The sequence below is a fragment of the Mchenga conophoros genome, linkage group LG15, assembly GCF_057382185.1.
Source record: "Mchenga conophoros isolate Kocher_MC1m ecotype Shallow Benthic linkage group LG15, M_conophoros_male_GT1.1, whole genome shotgun sequence".
Taxonomy (NCBI): domain Eukaryota; kingdom Metazoa; phylum Chordata; class Actinopteri; order Cichliformes; family Cichlidae; genus Mchenga; species Mchenga conophoros.
Window position 1 is genome coordinate 16,263,731 of NC_140540.1, and position 25,028 is coordinate 16,288,758.

At 39.9% G+C, this 25,028-nt stretch overlaps 1 protein-coding gene across 4 annotated transcripts in view; it reads left to right on the forward strand.

Moving 5' to 3' along the window:
* Positions 1-25,028, forward strand: part of dlgap2b (discs, large (Drosophila) homolog-associated protein 2b) — a 119,370-nt gene that overhangs the window by 64,868 nt on the left and 29,474 nt on the right. For 3 of the 4 annotated variants that reach the window (XM_085248277.1, XM_085248278.1, XM_085248280.1), the window contains exons 2-5: positions 5,870-7,011; positions 14,255-14,472; positions 16,488-16,641; positions 18,656-18,875. In XM_085248277.1, the coding sequence (XP_085104403.1) occupies positions 5,870-7,011; positions 14,255-14,472; positions 16,488-16,641; positions 18,656-18,875 (1,734 nt within the window). Of the gene's footprint in view, positions 1-5,869; positions 7,012-14,254; positions 14,473-16,487; positions 16,642-18,655; positions 18,876-21,929; positions 24,676-25,028 lie in introns of those variants that run through there. The other variant, XM_085248281.1, reaches the window with a different exon arrangement.

Sequence of the window (25,028 nt, forward strand, 5' to 3'; positions counted from 1 at the left end):
AGGTTACAAGCAAGTCTGGCGCTGAACAGAAATGGTCGCGCTATGCTCCTTTATTTATTGTGCATAAATAGTGAATTGTCCTGACACAATATTGCGTTTCGCTTCTGTTATTATGGTACATTGACAAAAACACATACTTTTATTCACAGGATAAAACAGGGTTTTTGTATCACTAATTGCCCAGTACGATTACAGCATACAATATTGTTGTCACTGCTACATTTCTGTGATGGGTACCAGAAATTATTTCCACTACTAATTAATTACCCTTGAGCTCAAAGGTTATATTAATAAACTGTTAACGAATGTGTATTTATGACGACAATTTGTGAGACTGGTAAACTTATGATACGTACGATGGTCTTTCGTTCTACACGGTGCATTTCAAGGTCCTGCACCCATCCGTCGGTAAACTGTACCTGGGCTTGTTGCAGTGACCTGAAGTTACTAAACTTCATGAGTGTATGCACTCACTCCAAGAACCGTATGATTATAAATATGCATATAAATATGCTACGATGAGATAGCTGACTTCATCTAACTAGCAAATGTTGTCCAGGCTACGTTGGTGATACAGTTTTTTTTAATGTGTATGATATTTTTGTCATGCGATTTTAAAGCTGGTCCTACAACCGCATCCAAGAATAACATGCAGCTTATCTCAGAACTGTCGGTGAAAATTATTCTTGGAGCTAGGTTTAATTGAGCTGCATTTTAAAGAGGTGCAATTTCACAATTTGTGTATATTTTCTAAGTTCACTATTTTGTCATGTGTTGAGAAAAACACAGATTTTAAAATTACATGGTCTAATATTTACATTTAGCATATAACTGCAACATTATTTTTTCGTTGTTTTTTTTTTTAAAGACTCGAAAGGACTTGAAATTCAAAGTTTCAGACTTGTGACTTGACTCGGACTTTTACACCAGTGACTTGAGACTCGACTCTGACTTGCCTGACATTACTTGAGACTTGACTTGAGACTTGAGGATAAAGACTTGAGACTTACTTGAGACTTGCAAAACAATGACTTGGTCCCACCTCTGCCTGCACCCATCCGGCGGTAAACTGTACCTGGGCTTGTTGCAGTGACCTGAAGTTACTAAACTTCATGAGTGTATGCACTCACTCCAAGAACCGTATGATTATAAATATGCATATAAATATGCTACGATGAGATAGCTGACTTCATCTAACTAGCAAATGTTGGCCAGGCTACGTTGGTGATGCAGTTTTTTTTAATATGTATGATATTTTTGTCATGCGATTTTAAAGCCGGTCCTAAAACCGCATCCAAGAATAACATGCAGCTTATCTCAGAACTGTCGGTGAAAATTATTCTTGGAGCTAGGTTTAATTGAGCTGCATTTTAAAGAGGTACAATTTCACAATTTGTGTGTATTTTCTAAGTTCACTATTTTGTCATGTGTTGAGAAAAACACAGATTTAAAAATTACATGGTCTAACATTTACATTTAGCATAACTGCAACATGCTTTTTTCGTTTTGTTTTTTTTAAAGACTCGAAAGGACTTGAAATTCAAAATTTCAGACTTGTGACTTTACTCGGACTTTTACACCAGTGACTTGAGACTCGACTCTGACTTGCCTGACATTACTTGAGACTTGACTTGAGACTTGAGGATAAAGACTTGAGACTTACTTGAGACTTGCAAAACAATGACTTGGTCCCACCTCTGCACAAAACTATCCACAACACTACACACTAACTACACAAGACAACACATTAACTACACACTCCAAACACGCTAAACGTCACAAATCTCTCACATCTCAAAACTCGTTCTCTCTCTTTTTCTGCTGTCTTTCTCTCTCTCTCTCGCTCGCCGTCACTCTTAAAACTTCCCCTGTTGTTTTTTTATTTTTATTTTTTGCTCATACGCAGAGAGTGCTTACTGCGCTGTCGTTAGACAGTAAACATGGCGAAACAATTCATGAAAAAACACGCGTATATATTGTTTATCATGACTCTGGTTTTACGTGGCCTATCAACACAATTTAAAAACTGGTAAATCATCACCTTGTTGCTTTGTCTTTACGTGGTCATGTGATCGGCTTACCACGACTACTTTATTCTTCCTCAGTCAAACAGCAGCACTCATGCGATTGTTTTGCCCCCTTAGCTCCAGGTGTTTTGCCAAAAAGTAATCGTGATTACCGTCCGCAGGAGCGCGCGCAGCTGCTTAAAGCTGTAGCGCCCAGCTTACTTAGTAGTCAGCTACTTCCGTGCTTCTGTTTGTTGAAAAATAGTAACGGACCGTATTTTCTTGTTAGTAACTGTAACAGTGTTGTAACGATAGGAATAGTGATTAGTTAGATTACTCGTTACTGGAAAAAGTAACGCAGTTAGTAACACCAGTGGCGGTCCTAGCCAGTTTGGCGCCCTGGGCGAACACTCCCTCTGGCGCCCCCCCACCACCACCACCACACACACACACACACAAAACGTATTAAGGATTGTACATTAACATAAAATTGTTGTACACACACACACACACACACACACACATACATATGAAGAGAGAGAGAGTATGCATAGTATGCAAACGGCTACCAAACAGCCATCATAATTCGTCATACAATGAGAACAGTACGCATCAACAACTGACAATGACTAATTAATATTAAAATCTGTAACATAATGTATTGTTTGGAGTTTAGTCTGTTACTGTTGCTATTTTTACCATTTCTTCTGTAACTCACATAATTTCCTTGGGGATTAATAAAGTATTCTGACTCTGATTGTTTCAGGATGACCTGCCATTATCCAATGACACATCTGCTTACCTGCATCTTTTGCTCGTTTCTCTTCCTCTTCTTTTCTCTTTTTCTAAACTGAGGACCTGATGGCTTTGAACTTTTCTTGTCCATCTTCCATTGGTTTTAATTTTGCACTCCAGTATGAACACCCATCTCAACCCAAGGATCACCACAACATGATCTAACACACCTACACCTTAGTTCACAGATTCACTTTGTCTAGGGTGCATTTCTGAGATTTCACACAACCCAGGATTCAAATCATGAATACATAATGGGCTTGGATTTACAAGATTATAAGTGAAATGTGCTCTATTTGGAAGCAGCAAGCCCCCCGTCCCCTTTTGATGGCTTGTGTGTGAGACTTTAAATCATCAAACTGTAAATTGTTATTGATCCCTTTACCCCTGGTCCTAAAGTGTATATTTATTTTCTGACTCTTCTTACATATATTTTTTGTTTGCTTGCACTGCTGTAACTGGAGCCTTGTCGTCTCGTCTCTCTATATCAGGGGTCCCCAATCCCAGTCCACGAGGGCCGGTGTCCCTGCAGGTTTTAGATCTCACCCTGGGTCAACACACCTGAATCACATGATTAGTTCATTACCAGGCCTCTGGAGAACTGAAGACATGTTGAGAAGGTAATTTATCCATTTAAATCAGCTGTGATGGATCAAGGACACATCTAAAACCTGCAGGGACACCGGCCCTTGTGGACTCGGATTGGGGACCCCTGCTCTATATACTGGACTGTATGTAGCAGAGATGACAATAAAGTTTACTTTGACTTCAGCAGCAAGCAGGCGCACCGAGGGCTCTCGCGCTCACTTTTCGTGTATAGAATTTCGAAAAAAACATTAGTGCAGATTATAAGTCTGTATCATAATGTCTGGTGTTTTCGTGTTTGTTGGTTTATTTTTATTTTGTTTTACTTTGCGGGTTGTTTATTAGATGCTGCTCCAGCCGGTCAGAAAATCCCCCGCCGCCCTGCCCTCTCGTCTCTGCGCCGCAAGCAGCAGGTGCACCTCGTAAACGAAGGGCGCCCTTACTCCCAGCAAATTGGCGATAGAAAACCGATCGGTGTCTATGCCATTCCCAATATGCGCTGGCTGACGTCGGGGCAGCATGAGTACAAGCATTTTTTTTTTTTTTTGTCGATGCCCGTGATGCTGCCCCGGGCAACCGCCCGTATCTAAAACCGCTACTGGCTGTTACTTGTAACGCCGTTATTCCCATCACCGCTAATCATATTATATTAACTACAGTGCAACATACAAACATTGTGTCCTCAAAGCTTTATCACTGAAAGAGTCTGTAAAACTATATTACGTACAGATTTACAAACAAAGTCTGAAAGTATAGCTGCAGAGAAAATTTGAGGGTTAAAACTTCAGAAACCTCTTAAAGTTAGGTTCAATCAGCCAGAATTAAAGCTGTGGATTTCAGGCTTGAGGAAAGTCTGTTTAAAAAAGCCAGACCAAAAATCTGCAAACTCTTTGATGAATATGGAATTTGGCATCATTACAATCAAAATTCAAAAGTAGTTGTTGCATTGCTTTTTCATGCAATGCAAATTCTAAAAATCCAATCTGTCTGTAAAAGGTCTGCACTTTTATTAACCTGAGCTACGTTTTACAAAGCACTTTATAATATGTTCTCATTCACCTACCTGTCATCCAGAGTAACCGGTGGTTCAGTGTCTTATCAAAGGATACTGTTAAACTGCTGAGCATCAAAAACCTTTGATGAATGGATAACCTGGTCTCACCCCTGAGCCTTTATTATACTTCTTTTACATTTTTTTGACTGTTGTACTACCAGTATCAGTCCAGCTGGGATGATTTTGATCATTTTGCGGTTAAAGCAGTGATGCTGTGTAGACCCAGTTTAGTTCTAACTTTTTCTGTGTTTATGTATGGACCATGTGACCCACCTCCAACCTTATATATTGACTTAAGACCAAGCAAGACCAAGTTCTTGGAGGTATTTTATATTTTCTAAATCTGTCATAGAGACTGGGGACAAAACCACGAGACAGGAATTAGGATCTTGGACGCTGTATGTGGACTTCTGAACTATTCCTGAGGTTCATATTATTATTTGACCAATGATAGAAGTGCAATAATCACTAACACTTTCTTTGATTAATTTATTTTTTGTGACAACAACCCTGCTTTTAACAGTGAATCAGCCCAAGCAGTTGCAGGAAGGATATGGGATGAGTTTAGGAACATAGTCTTCTTTTACAGACAAGTATTATATTGGATTAAATGAAGCAAGCTAGCTTTTTAACTTGACAACTTGACAATAATATCTAGTAAGGGATTACATTTGCTTTAGATTTCTTCACAATTTTTGTAAAAAACATTTTGAGAAAACAACTGGAGCCTTGATTCTGTAGAGTATAGTTATATAGAAGGAAACATCTGGTTAGTGCAGAAAATCTCTACTGTAATTTATGGTTATCTATCCATAAACCGTGTATTATTGAGTCTTCAGGTCCAACTGATAACAATGTCTCTGAAATAAATGCTTGTTCTCTTTATATATTCTAAAAAGCGAAACTCCTTTACTGACATCTACCTTTACGATGAAGAATAAAATCAGTTGCAAAAAGGAGTGTATTTCAACATATATGCAGGAGATAATCAGTCATTTATGATGAATTATACATCACAAGTACATTTCCTATTTTTAAGCTTCAAAACCTCCAGGGTATTTTGTCATCTGTTCTTTTCAGATGCGATGAAATTTGACACACAAGTGCAACTTTTCATGTAGAACAAAAATATTTCATTAGCTTTTCTACTATATTAAAAGCAGTCATTACTGAGGTTAACTTAGGTTAGCGTCACATTACTGAAAGTGTCAATCAGTGTAAAAGTGTAAAAACCTATTGTGTAACATGGTCTGGCCTTTGTAGGAGTATTTACTTAATTAGAAGTGTTTTGGTACGGACTGGTCTAGATGTAAATTAGAATTGCAGGATGGTTGTGAAGCACCCCGTGAGAGTATTCGTCTGTCAGGTGTCACTATGCTCTCTCAATCTGACAGAATCTTTCTCTTCTTTTTCTCCTTCTCTGAAACAGACCAGAAGACTTCATCTTGGTCTCTGTCTCGAAAGTTCAATGAAGGCAGACGCCTCCCTCCATCCAGGAACATGAAGGGCTTATCGGGCAGCCGCTCCCAACATCAGATTCCTCTACCCCACGGCTTGGACTATGATCCCCACGTCCATGACATCCACACTCACCATGGCGCTGACTCCCGCCACCCATCCTACCTGCTCAGCCCCACAGAGAGCTGCCCTATGGACTTCCACCACCGCTACTCACCACGCAGCTCCATCCACTCCGACTGCATGATGATGTCCCCTGTCATGATGCCCCCAGCTGCTGCATCTGACCACATCTCCAGTAGCACCTTCCCCAGAATGCACTACAGCTCTCAGTATTATGACTCAGCCACACGGGACGACTGCGCTGCCATCACAGCCTCCGCCACATCCCCAGCTGTTGCGGCTGCAGCAGCTGCAGCAGCTGCCTCTTCCCACCATGCTGGCACCAAGAGCAACCGCCTTCCTGCTAATCTCCTGGACCAGTTTGAGAAACAACTGCCACTGCACCGTGACGGCTTCCACACTCTACAATACCAGCGCACCTCCACCACCACCGAGCAACGCAGTGAGAGTCCCGGCCGCATTCGACACCTTGTTCATTCAGTCCAAAAGCTCTTCACCAAGTCCCACTCCCTGGAGGGATCGTCCAAGATGAATGGCACAAAAGGTGACATTGTAGGAGGGGGTTATCACCATCATGGCCACCACTCCACAAAACACGGTAGCAAGAGGAGCAAGAGCAAAGAACGTAAGCACCGCTCTGGTGGCTGGTGGAGCTCAGATGACAACCTGGATAGTGACAGCACCTATCGCACACCCAGTGTCATGTCACGGCACCATGGGGAACATGTCGGCCACTACCACCCAGATTCCATGCACAGCCACCACTTTGGAGACCTGTCACTCAAGACCTCAAAGAGTAACAATGACGTCAAGTGCTCAGCGTGTGAGAGTATGGCCATGGGACCCGAGGGCAAGTTCATGAAGAGGAGCTCCTGGTCGACTCTAACAGTCAGCCAGGCCAAAGAGGCCTACAGGAAGTCATCGCTTAATTTAGAGAAACCCATGATGTACACGGACCTCAAGTCATCGCGGACATGTCATTACCTGCAGGTTAGTAGTACCTTTTTTTGGAAATATATGTCCTTAAAGTACGGACAAATTTGATTAGTGGCGTATTGTACTGAGCTACTGAAATACATGTTTTTGTGTGCATCGGTGTATATGCTATGGCTGGTACACAAACACTGATTTCATTCCATACCATGCAAACAATTCTGACTGGCATTGATCAGCTGCTAGTTTATGTCCACGTATAAGTCATCCTTTGCTTTCAGAATTAATGAAATCACAGAAGTTGTTTAATTTAGTTTGAAGCAATAACAGGATGTTTCCTTCCAAGTTTTGTGTTCTTCTAAATGTTTAATACTCAACTCTTTGGAAAAGGCCCACAAAAAATGTCTGAATATAGACTGAAAGGCCATTAAATGTGGAGATATTTGAAACGCCAACTATCAGATAATACAACAAACAATAACTAAGATCAATATCCACTCATCTCCGACACTGCCCTTCTCGATAAAATGCATTGATCGATTAGGAATCTAGACAGCAGGGTATTTGGAGTCTGCCTTTCTTTCTGTCATCCTCCAGAGGGCAATTACAGTGTCCACAAGTGTGAGAAGTCAATATATTTAACCAGGATTCCCTTTTGTGTGCTCACCTCAGGGAGCTATTGTCTATTAAGATATAGAGCTCGCCTGACTGAATCAATGTCATGGTGGAAAGCACTGAGAAGAACCACTGAGCTGAACTCCAGTGTAGGAAACAAGGCTGTGGTGTCTGCAAAAACAGCATATAGTGTGGCTTGAGTTGCTGTAGGAGCTGGTTCACCAGATTGGAAAGAGACATTACTTTATTCACAGATTTTATGCCCCATGCTTGCCTGTAACACTGTCACGAGTCACGAGACTAAAGTAAAGCAGTTAATCGAATTTCCCAGAGGAACCCACCCGAGGGATTAATAAAGTTCTATCTAATCTAATCTAAGCTACAGATAGTGACTTCTTCTAAAACGGTCAAAAGTCAAGTATTCAGTGTTTCAGCGATCTTTGAGTTTCTTTTAATTTTTAATACTAAGCACTTAGCTAATGCTCTCATCCACAGTGACTCACAGGCTACAGCATTAGAATATTAAGCTCAAAGTCCTGCTTTAAGTAGCTTTTAATGAAGGTGACTTAAGAATTGGAAATAATGATAAAAACAGTGACATGGGTAACAGTTGTTTCTGAAATGCCAAACAGATTTCCAATGGGTCGTCATTAGCATTACGATGCTTGTTGTATGCACATCTTGGGAAAAGCTGGCCTGGACTGTAATGTGACTGTAATGTGAAAGAGAACAGCTGAAGTGATTGGCCATTATTAAAGCTATGCTTCCATATTACAGTTGTGCTTGTATATCACTCAATCTTGAAAATAGACAACTCCTTTAAGCCACTTTCAATGACAGCCATTATGAGAAAGTTGCAAACTGAAATATGTGCTTGCACTATAATCAACAATTACCCATGTTTTTTTACTCATGACATCAAATTTGAAGCGGCACTCATATAAACCCATAAATAGTTCTACCGAGTACCATATGCATCCCCTTCATTCATTTTGATGCTGTGTGAAATGCACAGTTACACACAGATACGCAAACTGCAGTTATTTGTGTGTAATGGGTAGTCTCTGTCAATAGAGGGGCTCTCTCACTGGCATTTAACAAGCTTATATGTCAGCAGGCAGAGACCCTGCAGCTGCCACATGGGCACATTCAGCACTGAGCATGTCCATAATGAGAGCCTTATTCAGTGGAATCAATGAGCGGAGATCTGTAAAGGCGTTGTGGTGAACGCTCTTGGTGCCCATCTGATTTTATCTCTTTGATGTCTGGGTCCTTTAGGTCAATGTTCACTTGTGAGGAGGAGGACAGGCCTGCCTTAGGGAAGCTGACATAATCTTGTTTTAGCAAGTGTCACGTCTTCAGTCTGACCATCTAAGCCAACAAGGGTAGGGTGAAGCATATGTCAAAGAATATTAGAGGTTGAATCTACATATCATTTTAAGCCATTAAGAAAAATGCATACAGTGCTGTGCAAAAGTCTTGATTCACCTCTAGTTTCTTTACACTTCTTGTAATTTTTAAAAGCAGTCTCGAGCAATAGTTCTCCAGGTTTTCTTAAGGTCTTTGGAAAGTTTTCTTTGGACGTTGGTGGTTTTTTCACTCATTTTCAGTCCTGTCCTTGTAACTGACCACTTAACACTGACCTATGAATCGCTGAGACATAAAATGGACACCCGATTCCCGATGATGTTTAATCTGCCCTTAAAAACCTAATGAAACTGGAAAAGTGTAACGAAACAAGAAGTAGAAGGCAACAGAATAGTATCTGAAGGGCATGTCCTTAAGAAATAAGAAGAAATTCAGCAAAGACCTGACACAGGACCTGAGCGATGGACCCGGTCCTTCAATCTACTACTAACCATAGCCTCATCAGAAATGGTCTCAGTACAAGAAGGGCTCCTTCCCACCATATTTTTTAAAATCATAGTTATCCTGCTACCTTTGCATTTAAAAACCTTCAAATAGACTGCGTCCACTCTCACCATTTCAAAAGCCAAAAAATAACTGGCTTACTCAGGCACAAAATTACAGGACCCGCACATTTACGAGCTAGAAATTGTTCTACCACATCCAACAGGTCAGTGTTGTTTTTCACTAGATGCAGTTTCACATCTGGTACATGGCGTTATGGAATTACTTTCTGCATTGAGAAGATGTTTTATCCCAGGGTTATTTTTGTACAAAGTGCCCACAGTGTAGTAGTAACTAATGATGGTGTAAAGCAGCTCATCTGTCTAGCTGCCTCAGAGGCACAGCTGAACAAGTTCTTTCAGGTATGGCATCAAATGAACACAGAAATAAGGTAATGCTAATGAGGTAGCGCACTGCTTCCATGAGTGATGACTGCCTTGTTAACAGCAGCCCCAGACGATCAATGGTTGTGCATTAGGAGGAAAATGAATCTTTTACTTTATTGCTGTCTTTAAGGCTGATTAATTTAGTTTCCAGGCATTTTATTCTATGCATGTGGGAATGGAAAATGTATTAGCCTGTGTTACACTTTTTGCTGATGGGTCTTTTTTTTCCCATGTTAACTTATGAGGTTACGCAGGTTTGCAACGTACCTACTGCCTTCATTTTTTTAGATGATAATGCACAAAATGTTATCTTATATCACAATATTAGGTAACCGAACAATCATCTCTCGTTTTCCTACGTGCTGTTGTGGAGTTTAGTGCTGAGGCAGTGAGACATGCTGCGCAAAAGAAATTCATTGTGTTTTGGCTTCAAATCGTAGCATATGGTTTAAAAGATTCAGAACGTGTTTTATGTTGACTACAAAAACAGTTGAGGAATACATCTGAGCAGAATACTTTACACTAAGGATGATGAAGCCCAGTTGGTCCTGCTTTAATCATCTGTAAATCCTCCTACTTTTTACTATGTGCCACCTTCCATACAGAAGAAAAAAGCTTTATATAAGTGCCTTATGCTGTTGAGTCCCTCACCTGTCGCCACTGAGCACAAGGGCTGTCGAGTAAGAGAGGATATTGGGTGCTAAAGAAAAAGATTATGAGGGGAAGAGATGAAGAGATGGGCAGCACGAACAGACAGCGAGAATGGAAGTGATAGAGAAAGCATTATTCCACCTCCAGGAGAAAAAAAGGGGTGTGAGCCACTTTCTTTTCTGTGAGAGCAGTTCAGCACTTGTGGCAGAGAAACAGCCACGCTGTATGACTGGCTAAAGTGAGTAACTGGCAGAGCATGAAGAACAGTCCTGCGCCTGGGCTTGTTGTTCCAGGAGCTAAGACTGGTCTGTCCACTGGGACTACTGCTAGCTGCACCACACACTAACACTGCTGTACTTGCTACATGCCTGATCAATACGCTGTTAGCAGAATCAGTGTGTGACACACAGAGATGGTAATGTGTTACTGTAATCCGATTACTTTTTTCAAGTAACGAGTAAAGTAAGGGATTACTATTGCAAAAACGGTAATTAGATTACCGTTACTTTCCTGTAGGAACGCTGCGTTACTGCGTTACTAAAAACCGTGATTTTTTTTGCGAGAATGTCTCATGACAGTGACGTACGCGAGTGCGACGGTCATGACAACAGCTGTGTGCAGATCAACAATGGATCATATATCGAGTACGGGAGAGAGTATGAGCGTGCAGCGTTTAAAGCGTGGAAGTACTGACCTTATTTTGAGTTTGATTCCATAAAAAGTGACAAAAACATTAGCGTCCATTAGCATTGTGCGTGGGAAGAAAACATCTTTTTACAGCGAAAAAAACCCCTAAACTTCCAAGCAAGCTCCGAGTGCTACCACGTAATGGGAAATTCACAGAGAAACTGCCGTATCCTTCCACTGACTGCTGCGGCACACCTGCACCAGGGTAAACCTCCGCCTACCCAACTCCTGCTTTACAGGTGAAAATAGAGCAAAAGGACCGCTAGTCTTTGATTTTATTTATTTTCTGCTGTGTTTTACTTGCATCTATTTGAAAGAGTGAGTGTAAACACAAAAAAAAATATTTTATGTGCTGGAATGTGCAGAAAATAGGTTTAAATGTTAAACAAATTTCTTCCAGTCAGAGAATGTTGCATATAATTAAATTTTTGCTTGATGCATAAAGTTAAAAGATTAAAATTAATAAAATTATAAAAGTTTTAAAATGAGACTTTTCCATTTGATTACATTTTGTATGATGGATTATGCAGAAAAAGTAGAATTGGGCTGAAAGATCTATCGCTTTATCACCTCTTCAGGTTGTAAATCGTGTTTTTAAAAAGTAACTAAGTAACTAAGTAATTAATTACTTTTGAAAATAAGTAATCAGTAAAGTAACGGGATTACTTTTGGGGGGAAGTAATCAGTAATTAGTTACTGAGTACTTTTTTCAAGTAACTTGACCAACACTGGTGACACATGGCCACTGTAGCTGTCCATCTTCATAAGAATTAAACCAGGGTGCAATTGAAGAACCCATGAACCTTGTTTTTAATAGTATCAATCTGATACTGTAAGCTCAAACATACACTGTGTATTCAACCCAACAATAACAGATAATCATTTTTGAAGAGTTGAACTTGATATACTCTATAATTTCTGTTCTATCAAAATCACTAAATCAGCGCAATTATTATGTGTAGACATCTGCAGCACTGCACAGCACAGTGTAGAGTAATTAGAACGGAATCACTTACTCACTATGCTAATCTTGATGCTGCTGTGTTAAGCAAAGTCCCTGTTTATTGTACTTATAATTGAAACACTGAAACCAATTTATGCTACAAATATATAATGTTATGGCTATGAGCATCTAATACATACAGTCACATGAAAGAGTACAGCCTTTCTGCTTCCATAGAAATCAGGGGTGTACGGTAAGTAGCAGCCAAGTGCTGCTAATCGAATGCACTTAATTAACTGATCATCAGCAAGTGGGACCACCTTTGTTAAAGCAGAAGTTCTGCTGGTCTGGAGCATTCAGGTGTGTGTTAACACAATGGCATAATATTCCTAGCGGTGGATGTCCCCATGTTCCCAAGTGCACCAGCAAATCTACAGCATAATGATGGAAAAAGAAAAGAAACAAGGTGTTGCAATATTCTGGTTAAAATCCAGACCTCAGTCTGATTGAAATGCGGTGGCGGGACATTAAGAGAGCTGTACATAAGCATTTGCTTGCACTGAAGCAAAACTGTAAAGATGCGTCGGCCAAAATTCCTTCACAACGATGTGAGAGACTGATAAAGTCATACAGAATACAATTACTTCACCGATTACTGCTGCTAACGGTGGTGCCACAAGCTACTGGTTCATGGGGTGTAGTTTGTTTTTCACAGGACTGCATAGAATACTGTCAGCCTTTCTTTTTCACATGACTGTACATGAGTGTTCATTATTTTTGTCGTTTTTAATCACATTTGCCTTACAACTTATTCTGAGCTGCAGTATGCCAAAAGCTTATTTTGTGTTTATTTGGCTGACAGTCAAAGCTAATTGAAGAGCATGTATGTTTTTGTATTAGTAATACTACAGTGATGACAGTATGCTGACTTAAAAGTTACAGCCCAAGCCTCAGGGGTATGATTGGCTGCCTTTTCTGTGCGTGCATAAAAATACATACTGATTCCTTGCCAAATGTGTTCATTTGCTTCCCAAAAATCCTTTAAATATGGCCACATTTTGATTTGCATTATGAGCGATTTGCTAAAAAGGATGCTGAACCCTGTCCATTCAACTGAATGTTGACCGTGCGGATGTAAAGTGCCATTTTACTTTACTTCTAAGAAATGTGATAATGAATTTCACTCCGTAATTTAGTGATGGGCTGGGGAGTTTTGGGCTACCTAAACATTTATGAATGGAAAAAAAGCAGTGTGAACAAGCGTTTGCCCTCTTCCTGATTTCCTAGTTTTATTTGTCACACTTATGTGTTTCAGATCAAACAAACACATTTTAATATTAGACAAAGATAACCAGAGTAAATACAAAATGCAGTTTTTATGATTTAATTGATTAAGGGAAAAAAGTTGGTCCTGTGTGTAAAAGTAATTGCCCTTCTTGTTAAATCATGACTATTTCTCATATCTCTATATATGTTTATGTGGGAAAAAATCCCAATATATGACCATGTTCAATGTCACTTAAATCACCTTTCTTCCTGAAGCTCAGTTTGAACTCCAATAGGACATTTCATGCCTAAATACACCGAACTGCACTGAGTTGGCTGATTGTATATTTATGTTAACAAGCAGTTGAACAAGTCCACGTAACAAAGTAACCAGTTATTATTTCTTAATCAGCCCAAAATTAGGTACAGGTGGAGACCAACGTTTGTACACTGCTGTGAAACCACTTGGATAAATCTTTATAATTATTAAAAAATTTGCTTTATGTTACGGTCTCACAACTTTATATTTTCAATGATAACATCCTTGGCATCACTGTGATACACAATTCCTTTACTTGATTTTTCCATTTAGGTTAAAAAACACATAGCTGATACACTTTTCACACTTATATGGGTAATTTTCAAGCTGTATTTGCGAATATCTTTCATTTACACAACCCTGTCAAAGCTGTATATTTTGTACATGGCTAAATATTGCTATAGTACTCATCATCGTTTTATCACAGACTTGCAGGAATAACAAGTAATATCCTGGACTACTTCGACCTAATTGTTATAAATGTCTGTATTGTATTAAATGTAGGTGTGCCATCTTCCACAGGTGCCCCAAGATGAGTGGAGTGGATACCCAGGTGAGAAGGATGACGAGATCCCATGTCGGCGGATGCGAAGCAGTAGCTATGTTAAAGCAATGGGAGAGGTGGATGATGAAAGTGGGGACTCTGACACCAGCCCTAAGACCTCTCCACAAAAGACCATTCGGTCAGATGCTCTTGTCCTCAAATCAGCCATGCAGAGACCCCATTTAGACTCCCACAGGTAGGCCTGGTTGCCTAACGTATTGACTTAGTGTGCCCACGGCAATGCTGTGTATTCATTTAAATATTCCAGTTTTTATCATGGGTTCACTAAGGTCTTACTCAAAAAAAGGTAAGATGATGCACTGTGATTCATTTCCCTTTTATTTCACAAGTTTCAAATATTTACATGACAAAACCAACGCTCATCAATAGCAGTATCTCTGGTGTTGCTTCAGGGTCAACCAGTTGAGCTGCTTGGATTTCAGTGTTAATTGTTGCTTGGCTAGAATTTATTGGAGTCAACGCTGAGGACACAAGTTGTTTTTTTTCATACTTCAATACAAGTGGAAAGTTGGGAGTTTTAATGCAACACTTGCTGCTAACAAAATGTTGCTGCATGCTGTGTTTAGTTGTTGCTCAAAGCAAGAACATTCAGAGTCGTCTATATAAATAAACAGTCTCACTGCTCTGCCTACATGCTGTCAAAGTAAAATTGCTGTTTGTTAATGCTGCTTTTTGTTAAGCTGTCCCTGAGAGATATGACTAAATTGAACAGTCAGGTGATTTCAAGTGAAGTTACTTTGGAAAACAATAGTACCTTTGTTGGCTTGTATGGTTGGTGTGGTTGGCTCTTTTTTGGTCTTAGGCATTGCCTGCCAAGCACTGTATTTCTACAACTGTTTCATGGGTCAGCTGCAGCCGTGCTCTGGTGATTGCTGTGGCACCAACTGGTTTTGAGTTTGATATAAATTTCTGATATACCATACACAAACACTGCATCGCCGCATCACGCTATTGCTGACAATTCTGTCAAAAGAAGAAAGAAAGAGAGCCGGTTCAAATGCAGGAGAGGTGACACATGGAAGGGCATACGTTAAAGTTAACACTGCTTGATGAAAAGCCTTGGGGGAAGTGACGGGTTTGTTCTGTAACCCAGCCAAGTGTGGAGTATATATGTCTGTGTTTTGATCCTAGACAGACTTTGACAAAGGGAGAGCATGCAATCTCCACATAGAAAGGCCCCAGTCGACCTGTGGAGCCAAACCCAAGACCCTCCTGCACTACTGTGTTGCCTTCACAATTACAACAAACCTTAATTATTGACAGTTTTACCATTCACTTTCACTCTAATGTGATCTACTCATTAATATAAATGTGGTAAATAGTATTTTGTTGATAATTATTCTAATCAGGGTTAACATACAAATAACATGTTGCAAAAGGTTCTGCACTGGACAAATTGAGATTAATTATCCAGATGATTTGTGTGATGTTACTTTTTAAAGCACAGTGTACATCAGTTGGCTGTTTTAGAACAGATAGATTTCGCTTCTCAGGATCTTACCACCTCCATTTAATGATTTCCTAATGATCTCTCGCTGGTAAATGGTGACCATGTGTATCTTTTTCATGCTAAACCAGAACAACATACAGAGTGTTTTTTAATTGGCGTATTCGTGATGTCATTGCTCTACCTAAGCTAAAACACAGCTTTTCCCCCCAATTTATTGTTCTCTGTGACTGTTTGTTTTCAGGCACTGTGACTTTCAAACGCAGCCAAATTCTTGAAGCTAGGGAGCAGTCGTGAATCCGTCATCTCTACTGCCACTGAGTGCTAATTTTGTTACCATCATCTCAGTGTTGAACTGATCACTTTTGCTTTTGTCCACAAACAAAACAGCTCTTATGTTTTGTTTATCCTCTGGTGGAGAATGTAATAATCTCTTACTGTAACTCCATGCTGTCACTGTTTCCCTAATAAGAGCCACAGCCTAGCTATGCATGCTCTCTATGATTTTGGGATGAATGAACTACTGTTTTATCATGGAACTAGAGGATATTTAAAAATGAGAGGGGTGAGGGGGTATCATGTAGAAGTGAGAGGGTAGAAGTTCATTTTCATTTAATCACAAACAAGGCCGTGCCAACAGATGCTAACCAGCGGATTTATAAACTACAGTGTGTTCCAGATGTTACCTTTGTGGCTTTTGAACTGTGAAATCGTGTCTGTCCCTGCCCCCTGTCCTTGTTCAGCCAGGGCTACCACTTGCAAACCACAAGAGATATACAGCCCCACCCTAGTGTCACGCTGGACCCCGCCACCTTTCATCCCCCGCCCTTCCGCTCTCGCAACCAGAGCTACATGCGCGCCGTCAGCACCCTCAGTCAGGCTAGCTGCGTCAGCCAGGTGAGTCTCAAACACATGCATTACACAGAAGCAACACCTGGACACATCACTGAGAGCTTATATCAGTTTGTATGTAGTAGCACTGTGCTGAGGACAGCACAGAGGCACTAAGCACCCAAGGGAGGTCCCCTGATTATTAGATTGCAGAGCAGGGGTGTCAAACATAAGGCCCAGGAGCCAGAATCAGCTGGGCAAAGACTCCAATCCGGCCTACTAGATGTCTTTGGAAAATATGAAGGAGGGCTTGAATTATGGACTTTTCACTGTACTTTCATAAGTGTTACTACTACAATTAAGACCTCCCACTTGGTCATTAATACCACACTAAAGTCAATAAGTTGTAGATAAAAAAAATAAACTTACATTCGCTATCTACTATTTACTGTAGACTAATGGGTCTATACTACAGCACAATTTCTTTATTATGTACAAAAAGACACATGCTGTTGAATTAGACTTCTTTATCTAATATTAAGATACCTCAGGGATTAAATGTGTTGTTAAATCTCTTTACAATGACAGAAAGGGGCATTTCACTGGTCTGGCCCAATTAAGTTCAAAGTGGGCTTTGTGTGGCCCACAATGTAAAGCGAGTTTGACATCCCTGTTGTAGACAAAGCCTTGGCTATATCAGTCAAACGAAATTGGAATAACTTATTGCTTTTACTGTTTGGGTACAGATGATTTATCTGAAAGCTTATGTCCAGGCACAGTCCAACATGGTTTACAGTTTGTTTCTGAAGTGTTATCTGCTCATAAAAAAAATGTGAAATTACACATAATTATTAAATTAGGACATCAGTGTCACATCAGCAAGTTTGCATCTTGATATCTGGAACAGGCTACTGATACACAGTTAATGAGCCTAGTGTTGTTTTAGCATGCCAACTCGTTTGTTTTGGTTGACAGGGCTTTTTTGTCACCCTCGAGCAATACACTACAGTACTAGTGTAGGCCTGGAGATGAAATAAATACACGTTTTGAACCAACATCATCATTCAAATAAATTCAAATTCAAATACCTTCTTCTCCTATGAATCTATACATTTGGATAAATTAAGTCCGTTTGGACCTCCATGGTGGCTTAAGATGTGGTTACTGCTGCAAGATCTGAGACACATCCACCATTGGACCTTCAATACGTACATGGAGTAACAATGAGGAGAGATTTTGGCTAAAACACAGGTTGAAAAATCAGTTTACACCCTTACGTGCTAACACCTAGTTTTCCATTACTGGAAAAGGTCTAATTAATAGCAAATCATTCCCGTTTTTAAATAGTAAAGGCTAAAGTAATAATGAAAAGGCAATATTATCTCAATAGTACATCAACATTTACAAAAAGTGTTAAATAATTCAAATATAAACAAAAGTATGCAGCCAACACAATTTGTATCACTAAAAGAAGAAGCTATTTTTATCTCTTCCCTCGTTCACAAGGAGTTTCCACAACAGGTAAACTCCACATGTTTGATTTGGCAGAGTTTTCGTGCCAGATGTCCTTCCTGACGCAGCCCCAAAGGGATTTGTGTCTCCTCGTAGGATTGAACTGGGGATCTATTGGTGGTTAGGCAAATGCTTTAACTACTACACTACAGAGACACGTTCAGCACTTAGCTGTAAAATAACATTTCCCTTTGATGAGTACATGATTTTCACATTAACAAATTAATCTTGTTACACAGAGCAGTTTATTGTACTTCTAAGCTCTTCCACGACTTATGAGATATCTTCCATCTGTTAGCATTCAGTATACTGTATAGAACGTCTTTTGTGATCAATTTATTGCTTTATAACTCAAACTGGCTATTTTTCTTATTGTTTTTTTGTTGTCATCTGAATTTTTTTTCCCCCATTTGATCTGACATTTATTCAGTTTAAGGTCGAAACTGACAGCGGCGTTTCCTTATGCTAACACTCCTTCATATTTGCTGTGCAAAGGGGAAGAATCAAAGTGAGAAAGAGAAAGGAAGAGGAAAAATTAAGGACTGCTATTCCTGTTTTTGTCTCTCAGGTGAGTGAGACTGAGATCAATGGCCAGTTTGAGTCAGTTTGCGAGTCCGTTTTTAGTGAAGTAGAATCCCAGGCCATGGAGGCCTTGGACCTGCCTGGTTCGTTCCGCACTCGAAGCCACAGTTACCTCCGTGCAATTCAGGCTGGTTATTCCCAAGATGACGACTGCTTGCCTTCAATGACATCCTCCACTGTCACTTCAACTCTCAGATCCACAACAGGTAAAACAATCCCCCCCCTGAATAAGAGAGGGCTTAGATTACATATCTTCATATATCCTATACATGCGCACAAACTTGACATACCTAAATATGTACAGTGGGGAACCCTTGAGCTTCAGAGATGCCGGGCTGAATGATTCCAGTTATTTTCTTTGGAAGCTATGGTGTACGTGTGTTTGTTTTTTTGCCACTGCATACTCCCAGTTGTTTAGATGGACCTGCTTGTGTGTTACGTTGCATGAGTCATGCATCATTAGCCAAGCTTCTGATTGGTCAGTTGTGGTGTTGCCGAGCTTTAATCTAGGATAGGGGTGGGAGAGCTACATTTTAAACATTAAGATGGCAACACATGGCCATAGTACACAGTATAATAACACAGCACAGCCGCATTACATGGCATGCCTAAAAGGAACAGACCCGAACCAAAGCATGTTAAAGTGTGGTGTTATTTATGTATTATGAAAAGCGTGTGAGTTACTTAGGGAGGGGTGAAAAACAAAATGGGCCAGGGGGCAGGGGAGCAGTAGGTCACTGATATACTTGTTTGAGAGGACACACTGGACAAAGCATTCACCTGTACTCCCCATTAGCACAAACTTTGTAACGGACATTGCAATTGGCTACATAAAATAAAAAAAATGTTAAAAAAAAACCCCAAAACAAACAATTTAAGGTAAGTCAACAAGCTTTAGCAGCTAGTACATATGCACACCTACATGCTGGTTGCACAAAGAAACTACACTACACATGTTAGAGTTTGAAAGAAAAAAACTTTACTAACAGTATTGTTGTACTGTGTTGCATGAAACTTGAGTTAATGCTAACAAGTGTCCCAATGAATGATATGTCAATGTAAAAATGCAATAATTTCAAGGTTTTTTGTGACACAGTTCAAACAATATGTCCCTTTATTTAGCATTTCAGGTTCTTTGTGCAAGCACAGTCTTTCCGGTAACTCCCTCACTGAGTGTATTTGGTGTTTGCCTGCAAGAGTAAAGCTATGAACCCTATTGAAACATTTTTTTTCTCTAATTACATGCATTTTTTTAATATTATGGATTACCTGGATTTTTACTGTTTTTGTACACTTTTCTGTCAATTTAATATTGGAGACATTTGCAGTTTTATTCATTTTGTTGCCTTTGTTTTCTTGTTGAATCTGGACTTTTGTTTTTGTTTTTTATCCTTTCATTCTCAATTGGGTTTCCATCTACGATTTCTACGATGTGACAGAAGTACTGAGGACAAAGGAGTGTTCTCCAATCCCACCGTCTTATTTGCTTAACGCTATTCATTTAACTCTGCTCCAAATCTGTCAGCTCAACATGGGCGAAAACAAGCAGTTGACTGTACATTATGTTCTGAAATTGTATTACCAAGATTAGCATAATGCATCGATTACAACATGCAATATAAGACTGTAGCAGTTCAGAGAAAGGACTCCCTGGATGCTGATAAAATATACAGTACTGCCACCTCCCATACAACCCGTACTGTAAATATTACTTGTTTTTGGGATGCACTATAATTATGCGTGAATAGTGGCCATAAAATAAAATAAAATAAGAGAGAATCGCTTATTCATGGAATCCTGTTTTTATGTTAGTCTTCAGTACTAGATTATTACTATTATTATTAAACTGTAAGCAACTTATGACCCAAACCCTGAGGCTAGTGGGCCATTGAGTGGGGAAGGGACCCCATGGTGCTCCGTAGGGCAGACGAACAGCAAACCCCTCTCCATTTGACCATCCACCTCTTGAAGGATAACCAAGGGGAAAGAACAACTGGAGGCATCAGTGATGATTGTTGCAGGTATTTTAATGTTGACACGCATACATATATCTATGTATATGTGTGTTTTTGCACTGCCTTCTCAGTAAAAAATAGCAGATAAAGTTTATATGTAGTTGGTAGAAATATCGCCTTATGTTATCCCAAGTAGCAAACATGGTGTCAAACAACTCATAAAACCTCAGACATGTTGATTTATTTTTAGAGCACTGGTAATGCTGAATATTGATTACAGTGATGAATGTGATGCTGGCTTTTGTGAGTTGTTTACCACGTCTCTATTTTAAGTGTTCTTAGACCACATTGTAAGTGTAAATGTATGCGGTATGTTCTGCCCAGACTCTTCAGAATGTTTTCATGCTTCAGCATAAAATAGCAGTGAATGTTATCGCATTGCCACTGTCTCCAATCATTTGTGAGCGCAGCATCTACCTGTTGTACATGTGTGAACTTTTTTTCTTTTCTTTCATGAAAATCTGGCTTCTTTTCAAAAGGCCACTTGTGGCAGAGTCTAACTCTTGGCAGTGATTTTGTCAACTGTCTTGGACTGTGGGATTGCAGCCTCTCCCTGGTGCAGCCCTCACCGGGTTTGAATATTTCACATGGTCTAAATCAGCCACCTTGGACCTGATATGTTCAATAGGGTTCATATCTGCTTCTTGTGATTCTTCTACTCCCTTTGCATCTTTTCTTTTGCACAAAATTGCACAAATTTTAAGTAAGTCAGAAACATTTGACATGGTTTGAGAAAGGGTTCTCAGAAAAAAAATGAATCTATGATTTGATAATGATTGATGTATTTCATGTTTAATTCCACTCTTTGTTGTGCTGTGCAGTGAAAAGATGGAAAGAAGCCTTGAGATGACTGAGAAGGCAGTGTAAAAACATTGTGAAAAGCCTGCAGTATGTGAGTTAGGTCATAATCGTTGCCTTTGTGGAGTAAGAGAACTGAAAAGCACATTTCAGTAAAGGTGCATTTTTAAGCAGGTTTTGGCTGACCGATATTCACCTACATCTTAGCCGTGCACATTTCTAATGCTTGTGGTGGGTGCAGACGCGTTACTTAACGTTAAACCTGTCAAACCAAATGGGAAATCAATAGATCAGAGCTTGTACATCTTTGGAACTTTCCACTCACATACTGTATGTTTTCCATAGATATGTGTTATACTGTAGATCAGAATCCCAGTCAAATCCCACTCCAGCTGTTCTTTTCACCCTGAATGTCCTTCTGTTTGCATATTCACATTTTTCTTCCAGAGGGATATGATGTATTGGATGGAACATCCTTACTAAATGATGACATGATCGAGGATGATGATGGTGCTAGCTCCTCTGCCTATGCGGAGCTCGAGAGGCTAGAGAGAGAAACTGCTGCTGCACGCAGCCAGCACAGTACTAGCTCCACGGTAACAGCCATCTCGATCCCACCGGCACCTCCACCTTCATACAGGGTCCCTACCGCCTCACCAATAGCCACCTCTGAGCAACCGGTTCCTCAGGCCATTCAGGCCTTTAAGGAGTCTGCTAACATGGTCGCTGCCTTCAACATGCAGTGGAAGGATGAAATCTCTGCAATGCGCTACGAACTAGCAGAGCTGCGCAGAGATGTCTGTGGGGAATTAAAAACTTTCAACAGCAACTTCTTCAACTTTACTCAGTGCTACAACATGTGGACTTTGTGCCGGGAGCCCTGCAGCGACAGCACCACACAAACAGATGACAGAGTTTCCATAGGAATTCAAGCAGGCTCAAGCTGGTCTGTACGACAAAACACAGAGGACAAGTCAGTGATGTGCCAACCCGAGCCAGCACCCTTCAGTATCATGGATTTGATGGACCCACCTCGAATTGAGATTATAGAGGGAACTCCTGAAAGCACGCCAGAGGGGTCAGGCAGCCCCGCCAGCCCACTTCCAATAGAGGATTTCCCATGGGAGATCAACAAAAAGCAAAAGGCTCATAAGCAGCCAGACACAACTGGCCACACAGGTGGTCACAGAAGCGCCAGTCTAGAACTGTGGAGCAGGAAGTACACCAGTGGGCCCATGCCATACCTTTCTATGTCATTTTAGCCATACATACATGTAATTGGAAAATGAAATAAGGAAAACGGGCTGAAAACCTGAAAATTCAGAAAAGGGGAGCAGAACCATGCTGTTATTAGATGTCCCTTTACGCTATGCAGACACAGAGTCTGTCATCTCTTGAACAGGTTTCACTATTGTTCAAGCAATCTTTTAACAAGTGTCTTGCTTAGCCATCGAACAAAGTAATTATTTTGTTTCACACCAGAATGAGGTGACATCATAATCTGAGGGAGAATGTGACTGATATTCAGATCCTCAAGTGCCAACGAGTGCAGCATCATCTTCCCTCCGCTGTCTTAAATACTCAAAAAAGCCAATTTAAGTAATCATGATTGGAAATTTGAGGTATATTTAACTATATAACTCAACTATCAGCCAATGTGAGGTGACGCATATCTCAGTCTGTTTCTGCACATGAATTTGAATAGCTCATGTTCATTCCAGTTTCTCTTCATGTAGAAACATTCTCTTAAGCACCTGAAAAAATACTGTGAATAACTTTATAAACCCTAGTTTTTTAATGAATGCATTAAAGATGAATACATTATTTAAGGATATATTGATATATAATTTATGTTTCAGTTATCGTGATCAAAGCATTCCTTTGCCATTGCCTTCTTCCATTTTGTAGCCAGTTCCAGTTGAAATGGGCATTTTTCTTTTTAATTTCCAACATATGAGCATATTTTCAGTGGTGAACTGATGAACCACGCAGCATAAAGATCAAACAGTAGTTTAGGAAACAGCAGGTAGTGGTGAAAACAATCTGTCATAACCCTCATAAATTGTTTAAAAGTCCTATTCTCTGGAACACTGTATGGATTGCACTGTCTCAAAGCTCTGAGGACCTAGTCCCTGACCAGAATTGTTTACGATAAATTATTCTGATTGACTATGAAGTCAAACAGCCAGCAAAGCGTAAAACAGTAAAGGGGAATTCACAGAAATTATCAAGTTTGAAATTACTGGCTTCAACTCATTCCTGCACAAACTGCATTTATGTTGAAACTCTGTATATGTATATAAATGTATCATTTTGTAAATAGAGAAACTTATATTCAATACTTGTACTGTTTGCAGTTACAAACATACTGTGTTCTGAAAGCGCTGAGAGGGGTTAAAGTAGTAACTGGGTTTCTAAACCAAACACACGTTTACCAGTCTTCAATGTCCATCTTTATTTGTTTCATCCTGTTCATCACCCCACTGTTTTTTGCACATCATGATGAAGTCAGAAGTTCATAACAGTGTTTCACCTGTTGTTTTAAGTGAATGTTCTTCAACTGTTATGAAAAATGTCTTAACTAGTCACATTTATTTTATTTTAGCTCTAAAAAAACATATATTTGATCTAAATCCTATCATATTTCTCCAGTGATAAAATGCTGAGGCTGTTCATCACTATAACAGAGAAACACTGGTCCCTGTAAGTAGACAATCAGAGCCACTGAGGGCCTCTACCTCTTCGATATGTCCCCAGAGGTGCAGTATAGTGCCACTGAATGTACTAACACCGCCTCACTAGTGATGGCTTAGCTGGGCTCCTGTCAAGCCCTAATGGGTGGGAGCCCAGAATCATCTGCTCTATTTGGCTAACTGCTCATTCTGCCTCTTACTTATAAAATAATAGTTGCTCATTAGCCACTGATATTGCCCTCATCCCCTCCATTGTCACATTATACCTGCAAGGCATACCAAAGTTAATACTGAAAGGTGTGGAAAAAGAGTCCAACAGCAAACAAGTTTGACAGGACTTATCTTTGGACTGCAGCACAGGACCACAGGAAGCCTATATGTATCAAACCCCGACTGAAATGTGAACCTTCAGCAAGGACTTTAAATAAAGAAGAGGCATCATCTCTCAATTTATAAAGAGAGTGGTTCTTCTTCCTGTTTTGCACGACCCAAAAAAACAATATTCACAGAATAAAGCGGCATTTTGATAAGCTGACAGTTGTACAAAGGTGAATCAGAATTAATGTTGAAGCCACAAAAGGAGGAAGGCAGACATTTCCTTTTGAGTTTCTGCTGTAGGAGTATCCTACACCTGTTTCAGCAAGCTGTTAAACCTGAGCTCAAACACCTGACTAAATTTCAATCTGTAGATGGGGATGTTTGACAACAAGTCCAAAGTTGTGGTTTTATTAGGACATATACGGATGAGCTCAAGTGTATTGCTATGATTGTCTACTATTTGCAATACTGATTATACATTTTAAAACATTGTAACTTATTTAATTTAGCTTTAACCTAAACATAAGACGTTGAA